The following is a 22,493-nucleotide window of genomic DNA, read 5'->3' as shown; positions in this document are numbered from 1 at the left end:
ATCGTCACACTGTACAGTATCTCGTCCTGTTATTGTCACATTGTACAGTCCCGTCCTGTAACCGTCACAATGTACAGTCCCGTCCTGTAATCGTCACACTATACAGTCCCCTCCTGTAATAGTCACACTGTACAGTCCCGTCATGTAATCGTCATACTGTACAGCCCCTCCTGTAATCGTCACAATTTACAGTCCCGTCCTGTAATCGTGACACTGTACAGTATCTCGTCATGTTATCGTCACATTGTACAGTCCCGTCCTGTAACCGTCACACTGTACATTCCCGTCCTGTATTCGTGACACTGTACAGTATCTCGTCATGTTATCGTCACACTGTACAGTCCCGTCCTGTAATCGTCACACTGTACAGCCGCATCCTGTAATCGTCACAATGTACAGCCCCGTCCTGTAATAGTCACCATGTACATTCCGTCCTATAATCGTCACACTGTACAGTCCCGTCCTGTAAACGTCACACTGTTCAGTCAATCGTTCATTTAGTCTTCATAAAGAGAAGCTGTCGACGTATGATACTATTTTCAAAGGTGAAAATATGTTTGTCATTTCATCAGGAAGTGACAAATAGGACTTTCTTTCTCGAAAAGGCGCATTTTACAGAACGGATAGATCATATCACTTAAGAGTTTCAAAAATACTGTTGTATGAATGCCTATGATTTTTTTCAGATTGTTAGAGTTGGAAAAGAACTGATACCAGACCGATTCTTAGGGTTTTGACAGAATTTATTCTGCTAGATTTTATTTTTGCCTAGAAATGTGAATAACTTGAAAAAAGTAAACAACTTTTTATATACGGGTTTCCTGCCTTTTTGCGATTTTCAAAATAAGCTGTCGACATTTATACATGCACATAATATCGTAAAAGAAATCATTCTTTTAGTTTTGTTTTATTTGAATAATTTCCAAATAAGCCATTACTTTACTTTAAAATCTCCAACTGTTTACCGCACTATCCAGTAATGGTTTGTACATTACATTTGGAAAAAGGTAAATTTTGAAGTTTTCGCACGTGATTCACGTTATATTCAAAACCTTTGTACATTAAGAGAAGATATTTAAGTAGATGAAATTGATCTGAAGGTAGTATATCATTACATATACATGTCATCCTTCTCCATATTATGATATAATGTTGATCCGCAATTGTTCGACTGTGCGTCAACCTCTGACGTTACGTCAGTGTGAGTGTTCATAACTAGCCGCAAAAAAGCAAAGCAATCTGTTTAAACATTTTGATCGGTTTTCTTTAAGGATTAAAACGAAATAAAACTGTAGGTAACACATCTTGAACAATAACATCAATCGGCCATTGGTCAGTGTTCATGGGTTGTTTATAAATGGTTGCCAAATAAATTGTGTATGTTGCTTTATTGTCAGGTAAAACGCTTGGCTGGATTGACGTTTGTTACGGCACGATTTCTCACCCGGCACGATTTCTCACCCCAACTTTCTATCTCAATTGGGGATGGATTTTGTCCGTGGTGTTTTAAAACTTGCCTAAGTGAACATGTAATAGATGAGCTGATAGTATATCAAATGAGTAGTAGTTCACTGTACAACATGCCTAATATTTATTTATTCATATATTATTATATAATGTATTGCTTTTTACCGGAAGTCGATCTAAACCCCTAAAATATATAAAATTACATTTATGACTACTTGTTTCTATGCTATGACTATTAGACTAAATTTTCAAGTGTTTTTTTTATATAAATAAATGCACTTCTGGTCTTTATAGCATATACAATTGTTTTTGTTATATAATGTTGTTTGAAACGTTTAACATGTAAGACCACAGTTACCTTAAAAGTAAGTCAAGTGTTCCGCAACCGTTCAATGTATCTGCTGGTCAAATATTAACCCACAGTTTATACAAAATTGAGTCCACTTGGCCCAAGGAATCTCAAGTCTACATAAGGATGAAATCCCTTCATCCCTACGGTTAAAAGAAAGATTTCAAAGGTTTTACCTCTATTGCCCCTATTGTCCCTCGCCCCTCTTCCCCCAGAGAGTCCGAGCAAACGATTTATCAAAATTGGGTGCCCTTGGCCAAAGGATGCTCCAGACCTAATTGGGTTGAAATCCTATAATCCCTATGGTAGAATAAGGATTTGAAAGATTTTACCTCTATTTCCCCTATTGGGCCCGCTTCTCTGCCCTCAGGAGTAACACCCACCGTTTATACAAAATTGAGTCCCCTTGGCCTAAGGATGCTCCAGGCCAAATTTAGTCCAAATCTACTGGGTCGTTCAGGACTAGTAGCATCATGATTTCAAAGGAAAAATTGACGGACGGACGGATGGACGGACGACGGACGCAGTAGTATGGCATATGGACCAGATGAGCTAAACATTGAAGTTCGAACAAGTTTGATGTTTGAAAAAGTTTAAAGTTTTCGCAGTAGTTTCTAAATAAACAAGCCTAAACATACCACAATCCCCCAAAATCAAAATCATTGTTCGTACTCATGGCAACGGGCAATATGCCTACTCCTAACACGATTTCTCACCTGGGTGAGAATCGTGTCGGGTGAGAATTCGTGCCGTTACAACGTTTCTATTTTTGACAAGTCGCTCGAGACTAGTAATAGGTATAGAAACAGCAAAAACCAGAGTATAGAAAACAGAAATAGAGTGGGTTTTTTGTGTGTGTCTTAAGTGATATAGATGATGAATTATATTTTGTTTTAAAATGTCCATTTTTGCCGATTTACACAGGTCCTTTAGCAATCCTTACTATATCTGACACATTAGAATGCATACATTGATTAAGTTGTTTTCAACAGAAAATAAAAATAAAAAAGAAATAGCTAATTTGGCAAAGTATCTAAGAATTGCCAATAGAAAACGACAAAATGTATTGAAGAGCTAGTCAGTAATATATGTATATGCCCTTGTTATATACTACCTTTATTTCTTAAACTTCTTTGTTTTTTTTTTACTTATATGTGTTTTATGTTACATAGTATATATGCTATGCACAACTGATGAGCTGTATACATAAACTTAAACTTGTATCTGGTATTGAATAGTTGACACGTATTGATCAATCTTTCGTACCTGTGATGTCAGTGGCCCGTAATAGCCTCAGGACACATGCACAGTTGTAACAGTAAAGAGAGTCGTTTGTAGAAAAAAACTTCAAGATGTCTACGCCAAGATTGCATTAGTACAACACCTGAGCTTTCTATATGAATTAATATTCTAATCAGTTTATAAATTTCTAAAAGTATGATATATAATAACAATGATTAAATCCGCTGAGGTATAGAAAAGAGATAGAGAATACCAGAGACGTATATACTTGATATGACTCTGAGAATACGGAAGTATAATTCGAATTCGACATCGATAACGAAAGAAAACAATGAACGTGAGGAATATTAGCAGAGAGTATTTTTGGTGAACTTGACGTTGTACGTTCAGTCAAAATATGTAAAACAAATGGATACTGGAATGGTGACCAGGCACCAGATTAGCAGTAACTAGTTGTGTGGTAATTCCTTGAAAGGATTGGAAATCATTGCATGTAATCTTTCTATGTAGATTGAACTTGTTTTCATGTTGTGTATATCTGTTATATTGTAGTCCATGAAGGGCACATACTGGTTTCTATCGGATTAATCGACGTGTTCAGCAGGGGTCTGTTCGTTTATGTGGAACAACCGGTTTGTCCGTTTATAAATGTAACAATCAATTAACAGTTACTGTTTAATTTTAAAACCCTAGTCATATGAAGTTTATCTTGAGTAGATTTTTTTATCATGAAATACGACGAAACCAAAAGGAATTTAAAACTGAAATCACAATTATCTGTAATTCGATTTTATCTTACTTACTTACTTATTGCCTATTACGCCATGTGGCGTTTAGGGCAGCAATTAAGTTCCTTCGCGGTTTAAAACTCATCCATACCTGGTGATCCTTTGCTAATCGCTCGATAGTAAAGCTATATCATTAGGATAGCATTTCCAAGTATAGCTTAGATAAATAAATTCTAATATACCAGGAAGAAATCTCTTACTTAATATATAACCTGTCAGCTACTTTTATAATAAAAAAATCAGTTCATGTCATTTAAAATTTGTTCTAAACATGTTCTTAATTCAGAATTCAGTACAGCAATTCACGAATTGTCGTTAATATCCTTGGAAACGAAAATCGAAGAGTTGTTTATCTTGAAATAATCGAGTCAAATTCTTCCGGTTTGTATAGCTTCTGCGAAAGGTCTACTAGATCAGATGTGAGAAGGGAGATAGCTCGCATAGAGTACAGGATAATCGAAACGGATCTTGAATCCTTTTTAAAATGTGTCCGACTCGCAATTCAGTTGAATTATAAAATATATGCCATACCTATGCTTATATTTCTTATTTATATATTTAATAAACAGAACAAACTGGACAATTCAGTAGTGTTACAAAATGTTTTAAATTACTATAAAAACAAAATATAACAAGCAATTACACGAGAAATTAATTATTATTAAGGCATATCATATAGTACCTATATTCTATTTAACATTTATATTTATAAAAAGTAATGATTCTTTTCAATATTCTGTGATCACCTAGGAGTTTTACTTTTAGAGAATTAAGTCCTAGTCCTTAGTGGTACATGCTAACTTGCGAGACTGATCAGCGGAACAAGATCTGTCAAGCAAACTAATTAAACAGATAATTGAAAAGATCAAACTGACCAGTGGCGGATTCAGATGGGGTTTTTGGGCTTCGAGAACTCTGAGAAATCTGACATAGAACTAATGAAGATAGTACACGATGGTGGGTGCCAAGATCGCTCTGGGATCTCTTGTTCAGGGGTTTTACCACTAGTAGGGGTGTCACAATATATTGAGTGTATCACGATATATTGCAATACAGAATTAATATATTGCGATACGTATCCCGATATATTGTTATAGGAAGGATGTGCTCAATTTTATAATAAGCTGTTGTCAGAATGTTATAAAACTTAATCATATATAATATGGATTACATAGATTTAAGATTTTTGTCAAACCAACCATCGATTACAAAAGTTGAACTATCAAAATTAAGCCTGCTTTATGCTTATTGGTATATCTGTTTGAATTTGTAGTAATGCAAAGTTAAAACACCAAGCAGATATAAAAAAAAATATGCTTTTAAAAAATATTGCGATACGGCAATATATTTTATCTCTGTATTGTGGTACGATACGATATAACCGTGTATTGCGATATACCTGCTATCCGATATATCGTGACAGTCCTAACCACTAGTACTACGACCGATTTATACATGACCTATAGCATTCCTGATTTGGACCTAAACTAAGGTGTTTGACAATCTGATTAAAATCATATGTTACATGGTCCCGCGTAGTACGAAGTTAACGAGCCTATAACAGATGATTTTAATCAGATTGAGGTGTTCAGAGTAATTTTATATGTTTTATGGGTTTAGATCGACTTTTGGTAAAAAAAAAAAAAAAAAAAACACACCCCAATGCTTTGAAATCAGAATTCCGTGTTTGAAAAATCAGGGACGTTCCACTACACATCCCTGGAAAAAAATAACTATAAATTTGTACATGTGTGAGTATTATATATATATATATATACTTCATGTTTATATCTATCATCGATGTTATCATGTAATTGTAATTGTATGACGGCAGAAGGCTGTGATAAGTTAATCAATTAAAATTAAATCTTCACATCACTCCCGTTTACTGATATGTCGCGTTGAAGCGTTTTTAAATCTTTTATTTTATCTAATTTTAATTTTTGTCCTCTCTCATGGCATTTTTGCAGTATCAGAAATACCAGAAAAGTCGAAAAGATACAGGAAAGAGCTTTACGTGTTATTGATAATGATTATAGCTCCTCTATTAAAGATCTTTTAGCTTGAAATAAATTAGAATTTTTACATATATGTAGGCTGAAGACCATGGCCAAGGAAGTATACAAGATTTTAAATAATATTGCTCCAGAATTCTTAAAGAGTCTTATCAACAAAAACCAAGTTTTATATAATTTTAGGAAAAATGACACTGTGACTATACCAAGAGTAAATTCTACCACATATGGTAAGACATCTTATCGTTTTGAAGCCGCCCAGGTGTGGAATAGCCTACCAAATGAGATTAGCTAGACAAGCAGAAAACTACAAGGTTTTCTGTAGGCTGTCGCACACCTGGGAAGGTGACCTCTGCCAGTGTTCTATATGTTCGTGACTTTTATCTTATTGATCCCCCATTTTTATTTTGAGATTTTTGCTTTTATTTTGCTTCTTACTTTACTTTAATTTATCTGAGTATTTTATTCCATCATTTTCCAATATATAGTATCGTAATTAACCATCTGATATATATGAATTATGTGCTTGCAAAATCTGATATGTTTTTATATGTTTTATGCTTATGATTTCTGCTTATGTTATAATTAGTACTGTTCCTGCTTTTAACATGCATGTGCTATCATCGAACTGTTTTCTGATTATCCTGCAAAATCCTTCCTTTTCTACTAGCATGCCTTTTACCTTGTTATCACTCTGTTTTTATACTTATGTTTGTCGTAAAAATAGCTCCACAGAGCTTATGTTCAATGCTATGCCATATACGACACTAAATAAAGCTTCTTATATCTTGTATCGTGTATGTGAAGATATAATTTTAATCCGGATTGCTGAAAATGACACTTATTTCCAGTGGCAAATTCCAGTCGTATTTATCGCATCCATTCAACAATATATCCGAAGATAAAATACTTTTAAACAAAAGAGGATCAGACAAAACGCTTTGTTATTTTACTCGGTTTCTAATCAACATATGTTCAGAAATACATTTTGAGAATCAATTGAAGAAACAAGAAACCCATTCCAGTGACCCGTGTTCGGACCGGATTCGGAACTTCAGAGTTATGCCCCCTTTTTGTTCGGCTATTTCCGTCATATCCCGTATTGATTTTCGATGTAAACATGGCAGACTGCAGATGATGACTGCATATGTAATGACTAAAGTGTCCCTGTCAAGCTGTTTGAGTACTCTTCAACAACTGTAATTTTAAACACAGAAAAAGGTACAAAATGCTCTTGTGCTGTTTCAGATAACAACCAAAATTTGTTTACTGTAGTGTGGAACTAAAACCGTGTTAGCAAACGCGTCTTTCGTTGACGTTGTAATTCACTGTTGTAAACCCCCCCTCTCTCTCTTCTTTCCCCGGTATATGCTCGACGTTTCTTTTTGCTGTTGTTAATCTATGAAGACCAAGTATGCTTTTCCAGGACACGGGTCTTGCTCAATTTGTGTTTTATGCTGTATGTTGGTATTCCATTGGAAATATTGAATCCCCCGGCCATACTAGAGAATAGATTTGGGATGCTGCATCTACCTGTCTACTGTTAGGGCACAACTCCTCATACTCGTAATAATCCTCCATTTCGGTAAAAAATACTGTTTACGGTAACATTTTTACAGTTGAAATGGGAATTGAAGTGAAATAAAAACACGTAACTTTTTCTAAACTTTTGGAGCAAAAAGTGTCATTAGTTCCACATAATTCAATTGATATTAGTTTTGTAGTGGAACTGGATTGGCTTAATCATAGTGGAACTGGACTGAGTTAATCACCGGCGACCAGGTAGCTCAATGTTGTTATCTGTCAGTTTGGAGGGTCCCTGGTCTGGCCATGCACTTTTCCTTTCCTATTTCATTTGGCAACAAAATATACTACCACAGAGAGTGATGTAGGGTCTTGTGTGTCTACGGGGTTGAAGACTTTGTTAAAGGAGGGAATTGGTTTAGTATTGTTTAATGTCCTATCAACAGCTATGGTCATTTAAGAACGGCCTCCCCTGTGTGCAAGATGCATGCGTGTAGTGTGTGTGTTTAGGGAGGCTGCGCTATGTTCGTGTTTGTCTCCTTGTGATAGCGCGAAACTGATGCCGACTTTATAGTGCTACCTCACTGAAACATACTGCTGAAGACACCCAGCAGGACACCCCACTCGGTCACATTATACTGATAACGGGCAAACCAGTCATCCCACTCCTAAATTGCTGAGCATTAAGCAGGAGTAGAAACTACCATTTTTACCAGGGCCAGGGAACAAAACCCAAAGCCTTCCTCACAGGAGCGAATGCTAAAGGCCAAATGTGAGGCATTGTCAAAGGAGACTTTAGGAAGAAGAAAGTTGTTTAGATAGGAGGGGAAAAAAAAGATCCCAAATTAATTGGCTTCCGCGCTATCACAAGGAGACAAACACGAACATATTGCAGCCTCCCAAAACACACATGTATGCATACGCTACATGAATGCATCTTGCACACATGGGATGCCGTCCTTAAATGACCATAGCTGTTGATAGGACGTTAAACAATACTAAACCAAACCAATCATGGAATAAATATCAGGAGATTTCTGCTGCTTAATTCTTGTTTGTATCTAGCAAGGAAACTGGTTGCTCCTAAAGGACTACGCATTGTATACATAGTCATTGGAAAACAAAATAAGTCAATTGGGGCTGCGGTGGCCAAGTGGTTAAGGCGTCTGACATTCTGCTACCTCTAGCCCTCCACCAATGGGTCACGGATTCGAGACCTACGTGGGGTAGTCAACAGGTACTGGCTGTATCCTGGTGGTTTTTCTCCAGGAACTCTGGCTTTCCTCCATCACCAAAACCTGGCACGTCCTTAAATGACCTTAGCTGTTAATAGGATGTAAAACACAAACAAACCCAATCCAAACCAAAATTAAGTCAATGCCATGAGACATGAGAGTTTGTCATGAACACTGTACTAGTGGTCACCTGCAGACACAGTCCTGTTTTGATAAACAAATGTCGTTACCTCCGAAAACAACATCATTCACAACACAGGTTTATATTAGGATCGCTTTGACAAGCATACATGCACACACAATACTAGAAATAATGGCTGGTCAAAGGTACCGTTCGGCATTGTAATAGGAGAAGGAAAGTGCAGACTGGGATTCAAACACTAGGACATCTGAACTATTTAACGGATGCTCTAACCAAATGAGCTACCTAGCTATAAGCTAGTCACCAGGCCAGGTCCCACAAAAGTCATTTTGTGTATCCACTATGTGTATGTTTAAAGCACAGATCCAGATTATCAGTCGTAATATCTACCGAGTGATCAGGAAAAACATTTAAGTGTCATTATTATTTATTTTTTAATTGAGTATGATATAATTACTTTTGTTTGATTTCATAGTCTGTTTTCTGTTGCAGTAAGAAACTTATCCATCAACACATTGCTCACAAGGAGGAAGCTTAAAGTGTTCCAAAATGTCGTAAGTACAAAACTTAAATTCCAGTTTTAAAATATTAAAAATGTTGTTAAGTACAAAATCTGCCTTCAAGTTTAAGGGATACTGAAATGCTGAAAATCAGAAAGTACAGTGTTTCATGCAAATGTACATATAGTTACGGTTAATTTCTGGTCATATTATAAATGAAACATGAAAAATATTGTTAGCCTTGTTCAAATTACACAAAATAATAGACACTAAATACTGTACTTTCGTATTTACATCATTTCCTCTATAGCACATAGAATTACATGTACAGTAAACCTCCGCTAAGATAAAACAACCCCTCATTATGACCTCCCCCCACTCTTCATTCAGAATTGGGATTCACTGGAGATTCATTGCATTGCTTTTATAAGTTAAATGTGCTTTACAAAGTGTGATAAACAAATTTGGCGTCGAGCTTCTAATGATGTACTACAAAAGCTGTTTTAATGTTTCTTTTTGCCTAATATATGCTTATGTTTACATTAAACGATTATTCTGTGTACATATGATGACGTCACCAATGTCACTATATATCGATGGTGTCATAAATAACTGATTTGTTGGTTCTGATAACGCCTCAAGATCCCCTTTGAGTCTAAACATGTAAACACAAGGTTGGAATAATTTCATCTATAAGCCAGATTCTGCTGTACCATGTGTTGTTGTCCATGCACGCTCATAACTAAACGTGAAACAAAGTGAAATACAGAACAGTTACTTCCCTGTGTCAGTAAAATATCTCTGTGTAATACTGTATGACTCTACCATGTATAGAATAGAAATGGCCCACCTTAGGGAAGTTAGGGTACAGAATTGGGGGCAAAACTAAGGCTTGAACCCAACTTACTTACCAAAGTATGGGATATTTCTATCCTTCCTTGTTACCGTATATATATAGTATTTCATAAAAGTGTAATAATGAAACAATTTCAGAATTGCTATTACCCTTCGGTATTTTCAATTTTCAACAGACATTTTGTATTATATCTCAAGTATAACCAGGCTAATTTCTTCGCAGTAGGCATGGCTACTCTGGCTCCAACTATGATAGACACGTGGAAAGAACTGAGACATCCACACTACACAAGATGAAGGAGACATTCTGGACGACGAAACAAGCGGTCATACAGAAACTGGGCAAAAAGGAAGATGAACATGTAGTCGCTTCTGATGCACAGCTGGACTCCAAACTGGAGGTATGGGCGCAAAAAATATATTTCTTATTGTTTTAATTTTTATCAGAGCAAAATATGTGAAGGTGATGATTATGATATTATTGTTTGTGTTTCATGATTTTATTCAAAATGTTCAATTGTGAAATATAACAATGTTGAAATAAAAAAATTGATAATTGTTATATTTTCTGCTTTGTACATTGTAGGTGTTTAGAGCCATACAAAAATCCTCCATGGAACTTTTGCATGTGATAGAGAAGTACCAGGACCGACTTTGTGGTAGGTGAAAGCTGTATATCTATTTAAAGTATGTGCTATCTTACATATTGTACCAGCAATCTGTGTTAAGTTATCTCCCTTATAAGAAATTGGAATATAAGAATATTCAAGAGTGGATCTTGAGTCACAAATTGGAAATTAATGATCGAGTTCCAACATTTTTTCTTCTTTTTACTAGCATGAAAAGACAAACACAGTCATGCTACTAAGATTGGCTCAGTGGTCCAGGTCGGCCCCACCCTAGGGTATTTTGCTTCAATTTGGAAATGGTGGCGATCCCGACATTATATGGAGGTCCCTCAATGGGTGATGGTTGGTTATCATGTTTATCTAACTCGAGTTAGTTAATTTTCAAATTGTATAAAGACACTAGGTTTACAGAGTGTGTTTTGCAATTTGAAAATTAACTAACGAGAGTAAGATAAATGTGATAACCTACTATCACGAGTTTGGGGTCCTTTTTCTCCCATACCATTCATATTTTATCTGGAAAACCATATACTGTTTCCCTTGAAAATACACCTTGTCGGCTTCCGATTGGGGAGAGCATTGCCGTGAATCGTGACGTCAATTTGGAAGATGATGTCGCAAAGCATTGTTACGTGATGTCATAAGTAATAAATTGACCAATGAAATCACATCCAGGGTGTTACCGTATTACCCACTAGTGTGTAATCAAAAATGTTTACCAACTCCTAATAGGTTAACCCCAATGAATGGGGAGTGAGGAAACCTATAGTGATTGTGGGGAAAATACATGTTCCTATTATAATTGATGGGCAGATGATTTGAACAGAATCATAATATCAGGACTAGCCTTGGGGTTGGACTCAGCCCAACTCTTTGGGTCTAAGTTCCTGGGTCACAAAATTGAAATGTTTGATATCACCATCCTTTACCGTATACACAATTAAGGAATAAAGAGACAAACATGCTTATGCTTGTACCTCTGAGGTCCTGCTGGTCTTTGGGACTAGTCCTGGAATTATCACCTGGAAACAGTTTATATCTCCACCCTTTAACCATATATACATTATGTACTATGTGTTTTCTGGACATGAAGAGACAAATACTGTATAGGATGTGCATTGATAAGGTTGCCTTACAAGCATCAGCTGTAGGGAATTTCCCTTTAGCTAAGTGGTATCAGAGCATCAGGCTGGAAAGCTAAGGGTCGTGGGTTTGAACCCAAGCGACGGCACTATATTTGTCACTGTTCTTCATCCTACTACAAAACTTACGCTACCAGATTAGTCCAGAAATCTGGCCCTGATGCTGCGGACTAAGTCGCAGTGTTATAAAACGATTGAGGTAACTCTATACCCAAATACACAAGTCATGTAAAGAAAGATTGTAGCTCCCCTTGGGGCAGGGCAGAACAAAGAGAATTTATCATTTAAATCTTCAAAATACTACACTTCGGGAACAGTTTATAGACCAAAATTGGTATAAAGTGCCATTGGGACTAGGAAATCAAATTTTGTATAGATTAAGGGGTGTCTCTCTAGGTGCTGAGAGGCAGCGCCAAAAAAGGGTGATTTTTTTTTTATCAGAATATGTTGCCATGATTGCTTAAATATCTTTTAATTTGGTTTTCAGCTCTGTCACAGGACGAGAATTCTATGGGGAGATTCTTAAAGTCGCAGAGTAACATTGACAAAACGAGGGCTGGCAAAATGATGGCAGCTGTCGGCAAATCTCAGAGTTTTGCTGCTCAACAAAGGTGGGATGCATATGTGACTCAATATTCTAAAATTTCAGTGTCCATTGAAATCCGAGGAATAGATGTTTTTCTTATTTTTGGAAATGTCACTGGGGAATAAAATATTGTGCAAATTGTCTTAATTTAAAAAAAAAAAATATACAGTTAAAAAAACCCAGAATAAAACCCAGAATAATGCACCATTCAGATGATTATTTCCTTAATACTGAGTAACTTATTGTTGATCAAGGAAAAGAGCTGAAACACAACTGTAAAAATGGCCTGAAAGTTTCTTGATCCTTTATGTAATTGTATTTAGTTTGTATTTCAAATAAATGTTGCATCCAAGTGTTAACTGCCAACATCATTAATGCTACAATATTTTACAGATGTAAAACATGTATTTTCTTTCACAGATTATCATTACGTGTTCCACTAGTTCGTCTTTACCAGGAAGTGGAAACCTTCCGCTACCGTGCCATCTCCGATACATTGATGACAATAAATAGGATGGAGGGGGCACGGACAGAATATAGGGGTGCCCTCTTGTGGATGAAAGCAGTTTCCGAGGAACTTGACCCAGATACGTTTAAGCAATTAGAAAAATTTAGGAAGGTAAGAATTTCTTAATCAACCATCTATCTGTATATTGAAACAATAGACCTCCCATGCATGCAGGCCAAATAGAATTTAAAAATGGATTGCCAAAAAGAAAAAAAAGAAAAAAAATGCCTAGAATTGTTTGTCAGACTGATAATATGTGTGCTGCAGGTGTGTTTATCAGACTTTTTGTCAATATTGTTAAAATATTTAGAATCAACCACTCGAATATCATGGATAAGAACAATGGCCTGTAGTTTTTGTAACACTTTCGGTGATTGGCTGTTAGCATTTGCAGCGCCCTATCAAATTGATTTTTGTTTGTTAGTGTAGTTGAAGATTAACAATGGTCTGTGTATATTTCAAACTATCAGGAGTATCAGGATAACAATAAGATCTTTATTTAAGCATTGAACTGTTTTTGTATGGTATTTATGATCTATTTGAATGACACAGCTTTGCGAGCAAACAACATAATGCGCGCTAATACCATACAAAAACAGTTCAATACTTATATTTACGTTTTCTCTGCCTCTTATGTTCTTTTTTAACTTATAATTTATATTTAAAATAAAAAATGCCCGCCTTATCGACAGTCCACACAATTTCGTTCAATAGTTTGAACAGCGTATTGTCGCGTGCTGATTGGCAAACAAAGTAGTACTTTGAAATATTAACAAACACTTCAATTTTATTCCACAATTCAGTATCAATACAATTGCGTATGATATGTCTATAGGGTGATTTAAGTTTATCAATAGAACTCTGAGCTGAAAGTTAGATTTGAAATTGTTTTGATTTTCCCCCGGAACAAATTTCGCGCATGGACAAATACAGTGAACACCGTAAATCCGACCTTGCCCTCCACGAGGGAGTTATTTTTGGAAGTTAATTCAAACTTTTCTCTTTGCTAATTTTGTGAAGAATCCAGGCGTGAATGTATTTGTTGATTGTATGGGAACCTGACAACAGTCGGTAGATTCTATAACAGCCTCGTTATTTGACATGTCGTCAGAAACTGAGGAACCGTGGATACGAGACGCGTGAAACTGATAGCGTTTGAAGTGAGTGATCTTGCGACGGAGCACAGGTTCGTTACAAATGTCTGAAATGTTTATGTGTGCTGTGACTCATATCAGTAGGTCTGAAACATATGTGTCAGTAGGTCTATAGAATATGTGTATTTCAGACATTTGTAACGAACCCCTGTTGATCAGTGCAGTGTAACAGACGATATTTCTGATAAATTGCATGAGCGTTAAAATTGTTTCCATTGCCGGCATTGGTGATTTCAACTGATGTGCATTTTGTACGATATTGCAGACCTTGGTCTTGTTTTCGTTGTAATAAAAGTGTTTTTTATTTTATTTTTTATTTTTTGCACATTAATTTACAATGACATTGTCAAATCTCACAATGCCCAGCGATATTTCAGCAGCCGTCATGTTTATTTATATTGGATATTGTAGTTCCGGTCAATGTTGTTGTATTAATACGCTAAGAATTGTGTCTCGTGATGCATGGTAATTAAAGTCCCATCAACGACACAGCTTTCAAAGAAGCTATATAGTGACAATGCCATGCAAATGTAAATATTTGCATATGATGACAAGTAATCTGATGCAATCTATCAGACAGTTTTTTCGGTGGTAATATATTTGCCAATCAGGTTGTTATTCTCATTCAAGCTGCCAAAATAAGCTTAGAAACCATCAGAAACTGAAATGACTGGCTACCATTTTTGAAAATTTCAACTTTTTCAAGATTTTTAGACAAAAACAAATCTTTCAGTGAGATTAACCCTTTCACCACTGTAAACCATAATGGATAAATCCAGATCAATGCCTGGTAGAGTCTACTAAAGATACATAGCTAGGGATGAAAGGGTTAAGTATTCTCCTTTTCGTCAAACGTCGGTGAAGAAAAGATTAACCCAGTCGTTCAGACTTGTACACTGATACATTATTTTAGCATTAATTGTCATCACATTATCAATTTTTGCGCTGCGGCATCACTATTTTCCCGATTTCATGAAATTATTTTAGTGTTGTCCCTTTATGACATCACACAAGTAAAATGAGATGAAAGATAGGAATTCCTGATGTACATACATAATAGTAATAACGATTGGGGTTCTTATATACAGCTATATCACAACCTAGTTTGTAGGTCGTCTAAAAGCGGTTCACAAATTATTATCCGTGGTTATAGGGCCTTTGCAACCAGTCAATACCTTTCTCAACTCCCTGGGGACCATACAGCCCATGCTGCCATTTCGGCGCTCAAAGCTCATTCAACAATTCTAGCACTGCCCAACCACGTGCTCATTTACAGCTGAGTAGACTGGAACAAGCCGAGTAAAGTATCTTGTTCAAAGATAAAACAAAGTGCCATGACGTGACTGGAATCCGCAACCCTTCGGTCAAGAGCCCGGTGTCCTACCACTGGACTACCGTGCCTCCGAATATAATGTTGAGATATTTACAAAATTTTGGGAAATAAAATATTTTGTGCTGGGAAAACTTAAATTTTCAGATGGAAAATGTATCCCCGAAATATCAATGTTTTTTATCTCTATTATACAGGTACAGGGCCAAGTGAGAAAGACGAAGGCACGGTTTGACAAGCTTAAGTTGGACGTGATGCAGAAAGTGGACCTGTTAGCAGCCAGTCGATGTAACATGTTCTCACATGTCTTGGCCAACTATCAGTCTACGCTGCTCCACTTCTGGGAGAAAACCTCCCGCACACTCTCCGCCGTCGCTGAGAGTTTTAAGGGGTATCAGCACTACGAATTTAGCATCATCAAGGTGAGTTGTAATTTACATAAACTGGATTCCACTAATTATTACATTGCTTAATGTCAAAATTTGGTTAATGTCACATTTTGGTTAAAGTCACATTTTGGTTAATTATAATGTCATGCTTTCTGTAAATATAATTTTACTTCCTATACAAAATGTATATTGTTTGTAATTTAATTTATTTTATATCATGAGATTTTATGTTAACAGCGCTTATTACCATGATGTCTAATTCCCAGTTTCCTTAAATATCAAATGGAATTGTTGATACACGTATCATTTCCCAGCCAGGTGCTATTCGTTATCACAGATCATGTACTTTGCAAGATGGTACCTAATCCTCAAGGTCATCATAAAGTTCATAAATCAGTATATATATATGACAGGTCAAGGACACAAGGATGCATAGTCAAGGTCACTATGTATTTCATATCAAGGGTTGCCAATCCGAGTCACCATGTTGGCAGGTCAAGGACATTATGTTACACAGGGGGGATAGACATAGATAGCTGGATAGTCATTAAAAGCATCGCTACGGTCTCCGAATTCAGAATTTACAAACCATAGAAAATAGGGCCCCTTTCGCATATCTGGTTCAACCGGTTTGTCTGTTTATAAATGTAACATTTTTGGGTATGAGTCCTGGCGGACCTGCAAATGTTTATGCAGGCCTTGTAAGGCTTTGTCGAGGCTCGCCTGAAAGCAGCATCTGATTACTAGGTTTGACCTTATTTCATAAATAACCAACTCTGGTCCAACCGGTTCAACCGTTTAGATTGCTAAAAACGAATGCGACTTAGGTCTGTTAGATGATAGACCAGACTTTGACTAATAAAATTTTACTTGTTCATGTATATATTTCTTGTATCATAAGTATTTGGTAACATGAATTGAAATTGAGGATCCCTATTCCACTGCCAATTTTAACTATGCACTGAAAACCGAGTGTATCATCATTTCCATAGCTGTGATAAATAATTTCTCAAAAGATAACCAGATCCTTACGGGATATTTATGGAAAACAACAGAGATAGCATCAACACTAATCAACAGTAGTGTTTGGTTGAAAAAAAATCAGCGGGACAAGAACGAGATTCGAATCCTGGACTTTGTTGTAGTTTTGCTTTAACTGACTGATTAACCTAGGCTGTTTTCGTTTAAACGGTTAAACCGGTCGGACCACAGTTGTTTGTTTATTAAATAAGGTCGGACCTAGTAATCTGATGCTGCTTCCAGGCGAGCTTTGACAAAGCCTTGCAAGGCCTGCATAAACATTTGCAGGTCCGCAATGATTAATACCCAAAATTGTTGCATTAAGTTTATAAACGGACAAACCGGTTGTTCGGCATAAACGAACAGGCCCCTGGTCAGTGGAAGTGTCATTGCCCAACAGTGTTACTGTTATAGCTAAAACTTAATCAAGGGGAGGTTACTCTATGTACAAAAAACCTACAGATTCAGAAAGAAAAGTAATTTAGCACATATTTGTTCACTACCATACTTATCATGGAATCTTGTTTTCACATCTTGGGGAATAATTAAATAATTCCCATAGACCTTCAGTGTTTTTTATGGTGATTGTATATTGGTCAACCATAAAGTTTGAACAGTGGTTTGAAAAGTATTATTTAACATGATTTATGTTTTTTTCTCCTTATCTCCTAGTAAGCAATGTGTGGTTGCATTGTTAATTTGCTTACATTTGTTGGCATTTTAGGAATTAGCTGAACCAAGTAAACGACTGGAGAATTCGTCACGTCTCGAGCCTGCGGAGCGTGACACAGACGAGGAGTTTGACCCCACAGCGTAAGTAGCCTGAGCAGAAATAAACAGGAGTATTTTCAGGTTGAATGTGTTTTTCAATCTTTATACAAGTAAAATGATTCATGCAGATGTCTCATCGATCAAGATATGTACGTGACAACAATTGCCCCTCATCGTGTTTACGTTTCTCAGAAATACAGTTAAAAAAGAATGCCTTCAGTTTATCCTGGGGTATTAATTAATATAAGCTGGTTAAGGGAGATCTTTGTATACAGGTTTGACCACATCTTCGCTAGCCATGTGTTCGCTTCGTATACACTCCACTTACCCTTGGTGGATATAGCCGTGTTTTTATAATTCCCTTCACTGCCACCTAGCGGATATACCGAGTTATCAATCCTCTCCAAATACACTTTTAACCAATCAGAATGCCCGTTACATACACACTCCATCGGCGTGTTGACATAAGCATGTGTATGTCGAGGCGGAGTATAAATGCCAGAGCAATATGGAACCAAAGGCGGCAGCACAGTTATTTTCCCAGGTCATCATTTATATGTGGCACGTAGTCAAAGATTTCCACCAACTGATTTAACATTCCACAAGTCTCCCAAAAGATGTGCCCCTATTTTTTGGGGGCAAAACACTCTGACATAAACAACAACGTGTCCGTACAGGGCGTCGCCATTACTGTTTTCCTTCGTCAACAGCGCTATATGTAAGACGCGATTTCATTGGATGCAAGCGCTTGGCATCGCACGAAAATTTGAAGGCTCGGTAAACACGGCTATATCCGCCAAAGGTAAGTGGAGTGTATACAAAGCGAACACTTGGCTAGCGAAGATGGTTTGACCAATGCAGTGTGTTGTTGTTGTTGTTGTTTTGCTAGATGAAGTATACTGTATATTTGGAACATTTTGCTTTGTGAAACATTCGCCCTTCACCAGTAAACTTTATATTCTCTTTGTATTAATTTCACCATTCACAGTGAAAAATGTAATCTGTAAGCTGGAATTAGCATGGTGAGTTTGCTGTCGTAAATTACAGATGGCAGACAGGGTGAAAGTTCAACTTGCAAACATTTCCCGATGTACAGTGTTATTGTACAATTCACAACTGATGTTTAGTCATGCTAGCTAGCTATTACATTCTGTACATTACTTAAATTTTGTGTAAACTGACCTTTGCAAGCTGATCTTTAACTTTGTACTTACTCTGAACAGATTTGATTTGCTTCTGCTCAATACAGACTGCATACATTAGGTCTTAACCCTTTCACCCCTATGTAACTTTAGTAGACTCTACCATGCATTGATCTGGATGAGTCCATTATGGTCTACAGTGTTGAAAGGGTTAAGTACTCTGCTAAATAAATAATTGTTGATAATGGGTTTAGTGATTCCTCCATAGATTTCCATAAATTTCCATCGAAACATGTGTTAATTAGAAGAAATTATTTGTATGCAGTAAAAATGCATCCAAGTAGTATAACACCATTTTACATGATGTAAATATTACACAAAATCTAAGTAATGTATAGAAGTGTTATTTTTTTTGCTGATGCTGTTTGTTGTAGTTGTGTTGCTAGCCTAGTGCCGCTGTATCTTCATATGACCTGTGGCGGTTGTGAGGTCGTAAACTCTGTTAAAAAATAAACATGTATCACATTATCAACAACAACAAATTTGTTACACATTTATACATGTGTTGATTTAAGATGTTTTTTGCATCTTTTTTTTTATAATACATGTTAAACCAAATAACTAGCTATTACTAGATATTCTAGAACCTTGCAAAGCAAAAGAAAGTTAATGCTCTCAGACTTGCATTAAGTTTTAAGAATTGCTGAGAAGGAATCTACTGACCAAACCTGTTAGATGTCTAAATAAGGAAAATGTTTCAATTAAGATATCATAAATTCTGAAAGTCTTGAACATCTCCAATATTTTGTGGTGATTTCCCAGTCTCATTTAAATGTCCAATGCTCGTGATTTTAGTTGAAAATTTAAAAAAATCTGAATTTTGGTGTAACATGAAATTTCAATTGTATCAAAATAAAATATTGGTCCCAGAAATTTTTATTGAATAAAAAAATACCTGGAACTCTTGAAGTAATAAAATGTTTATTTTGAAAGAAACATGTAATCATTATAATTGTACTTATTTATGCAGCTATGAAACTCAAAGTAGAATATGCAAGTAATTCTGATTGCGATGAGAATTTTGATTTAAGATAAATTATTGTTGAATATGTTGTATGGTCTGTGTGTTGCATGTCTGGTAGTGCTACCTGTTGTTATTTTTTGCCTCATACAACAATAACTATTGTTGTGTGTGGTGTATATATATATATATGAACAGCAGACTTGTTAATCTAGCCACCACTAATCCAGTTGTCCCACTATCCAGTCACCACTTATACATTTGTTCCACTATCCAGTCACCACTAATCCAAATGTCTGACTATCCAACCACCACTAATCAAGTTGTCCCCTATTTAGCTACCACTAATCCAGTTGTCCCCCTCTCTAGCTACCAATAATCCAATTATCCCACTATCAAGTCAGCAACACCTTGGTTGTCCCACAATCAAGTCATCAATACCTTGGTTGTCCCACAATCAAGTCACCAATACCCTGGTTTTTCCACTATCAAGTCACAAATACTCTGATTGTCTCACTATCAAGTCACCAATACCCTGGTTTTTTCCACTATCAAGTCACCAATACCCTGGTTTTTCCACTATCAAGTAACCAATACCCTGGTTTTTCCACTATCAAGTAACCAATACCCTGGTTGTCTCACTGTCAGTTCACCATCAATACATACCATGATTGTCCCACTATCAAGTCACCAATGTATACTCTGGTTGGCTCATTATCAAGTCAGCAATTCCCTGGTTGTCTCATTATCATGTCACCAATCTCCTGGTTGTCTCACTGTCAAGTCACCAATGCCCTGGTAGTCTCACTATCATATCACCAATACCTTGGTCATCTCACTATCAAGTCACAAATTCCCTGGTTGTCCCACTATCAAGTCAGCAATACCCTGGTTGTCTCAATATCATGTCACCAATATCCTGGTTGTCTCACTGTCAAGTCACCAATGCCCTGGTAGTCTCACTATCAAATCACCAATACCTTGGTCATCTCACTATCAAGTCACAAATACCCTGGTTGTCCCACTATCAAGTCAGCAATACCCTGGTTGTCTCACTATCAAGTCACCAATTCCCTGGTTGTCTCACTATCAGGTCACCAATTCCCTGGTTGTCTCACTATCAAGTCAGCAATACCCTGGTTGTCTCACTATCAAGTCACCAATTCCCTGGTTGTCTCACTATCAAGTCACCAATACCCTGGTTGTCTCACTATCAAGTCACCAATACCTTGGTCGTCTCACTATCAAATCACCAATACCTTGGTCGTCTCACTATCAAATCACCAATACCTTGGTCGTCTCACTATCAAATCACCAACACATTGGTCGTCTCACTATCAAATCACCAATACCTTGGTCGTCTCACTATCAAGTCACCAATACCCTGGTGGTATCACTATCGAGTCACCAATACCCTGGTTGACCCACTATCAAGTCACCAATGTATCCTCTGGTTGTCTCACTATCAAGTCAACAATACCCTGGTGGTCTCACTCTCGAGTCACCAATACCCTGGTTGACCCACTATCAAGTCACCAATGTATAATCTGGTTGTCTCACTATCAAGTCAACAATACCCTGGTGGTCTCACTATCGGGTCACCAATACCCTGGTTGTCCCACTGTCAAGTCACCAATGTATACTCTGGTTGTCTCACTATCAAGTCACCAATACCCTGGTGGTCTCACTATCGAGTCACCAATACCCTGGTTGTCCCACTATCAAGTCACCAATGTATACTCTGGTTGTCTCACTATCAAATCACCAATACCCTGTTTATCTCACTTTCAAGTCACCAATACCCTGGTTGTCCCACTATCAAGTCACCAATACCCTGTTTATCTCTCTTTCAAGTCACCAATGCCCTGGTTGTCCCACTGTCAAATCACCAATACCCTTGGTTTTCCCACTGTCAAATCACCAATACCCTTGGTTTTCCCACTGTCAAATCACCAATGCCCTTTTTATCTCACTGTCAAGTCACTAATACCCGGGTTATTTTACTCTCCAGTCTCTGTATCCATTTATCCAGTTATCCCACTATCAAGTCACCAATACCCTGGTTATTTTACTATTTAGCCTTCATAAGTCCAGTTGTCCCACTATCCGTCTACCAATAATCAAAATGCCTCACTATTCAGTTGGTTTATTAAAAACTGATTAGTCTTTTCACAAAAATGCACTGGTAAGCCAGCCAGACCAGCAATGTTGGTAGCTAGGTTATCAAGGATCTGCTGTATAAGCTAGTATTGTTTTATGTTGTAATGTGTTGTACTAGCCTGCGCTTTTGCTGTTTTGATCAGTGATTTAGAGCCAGACAGTGGAGAGGAGTCAACTGACCATTGTCCAGTGCTAAAACCGTCCTGTTTGACCGATGACACAGGCCAGGAATATCCTGATGACAATGTCACGCCGGCCAAACCAGCTCAGGAAATACCAAAAATACCCGCCCCTAATCACCATATCTCCAACCACAAGAGTCTTGCTCCTGATATACAGGAGCTAGACAATCTCATAGACTTACAAGTTGATTCAGATAGCGACAGGTAGATACGAAATGGACATAACTTACAAGTTGATTCTAGAGTGATATATAGAAGATACTGGGATGTTGACCAAGGTGGTTACATGTAGAAAATGAAAGCCTGCAGGTCACTTGTAAAACATATATACAGTTACAGTTG

The 22,493-nt window shown here is 36.9% G+C and overlaps 1 protein-coding gene across 3 annotated transcripts in view; it reads left to right on the top strand.

The window, feature by feature from the left end:
* Window positions 1-6,937: 6,937 nt before the first annotated feature.
* LOC110442425 (islet cell autoantigen 1-like) overlaps window positions 6,938-22,493 on the top strand; it is a 33,945-nt gene continuing 18,389 nt past the window's right edge. The window contains exons 1-9 of one of the 3 annotated variants that reach the window (XM_021486023.1): window positions 6,938-7,082; window positions 9,255-9,316; window positions 10,344-10,518; window positions 10,704-10,776; window positions 12,376-12,499; window positions 12,895-13,093; window positions 15,664-15,888; window positions 17,600-17,688; window positions 22,113-22,355. In XM_021486023.1, coding sequence (XP_021341698.1) covers window positions 9,312-9,316; window positions 10,344-10,518; window positions 10,704-10,776; window positions 12,376-12,499; window positions 12,895-13,093; window positions 15,664-15,888; window positions 17,600-17,688; window positions 22,113-22,355 — 1,133 coding nt within the window. In that variant the 5' untranslated portion in view covers window positions 6,938-7,082; window positions 9,255-9,311. Of the gene's footprint in view, window positions 7,083-9,254; window positions 9,317-10,340; window positions 10,519-10,703; window positions 10,777-12,375; window positions 12,500-12,894; window positions 13,094-15,663; window positions 15,889-17,599; window positions 17,689-22,112; window positions 22,356-22,493 lie in introns of all 3 variants that reach the window. The other 2 variants (XM_021486021.1, XM_021486024.1) reach the window with 2 other exon arrangements.

Source organism: Mizuhopecten yessoensis, unplaced genomic scaffold (genome assembly GCF_002113885.1).
Source record: "Mizuhopecten yessoensis strain PY_sf001 unplaced genomic scaffold, ASM211388v2 scaffold716263, whole genome shotgun sequence".
NCBI lineage: Eukaryota > Metazoa > Mollusca > Bivalvia > Pectinida > Pectinidae > Mizuhopecten > Mizuhopecten yessoensis.
The sequence above is the reverse complement of the archived record's forward strand: the minus strand, read 5'-3'. Positions and strand labels throughout refer to the sequence as shown.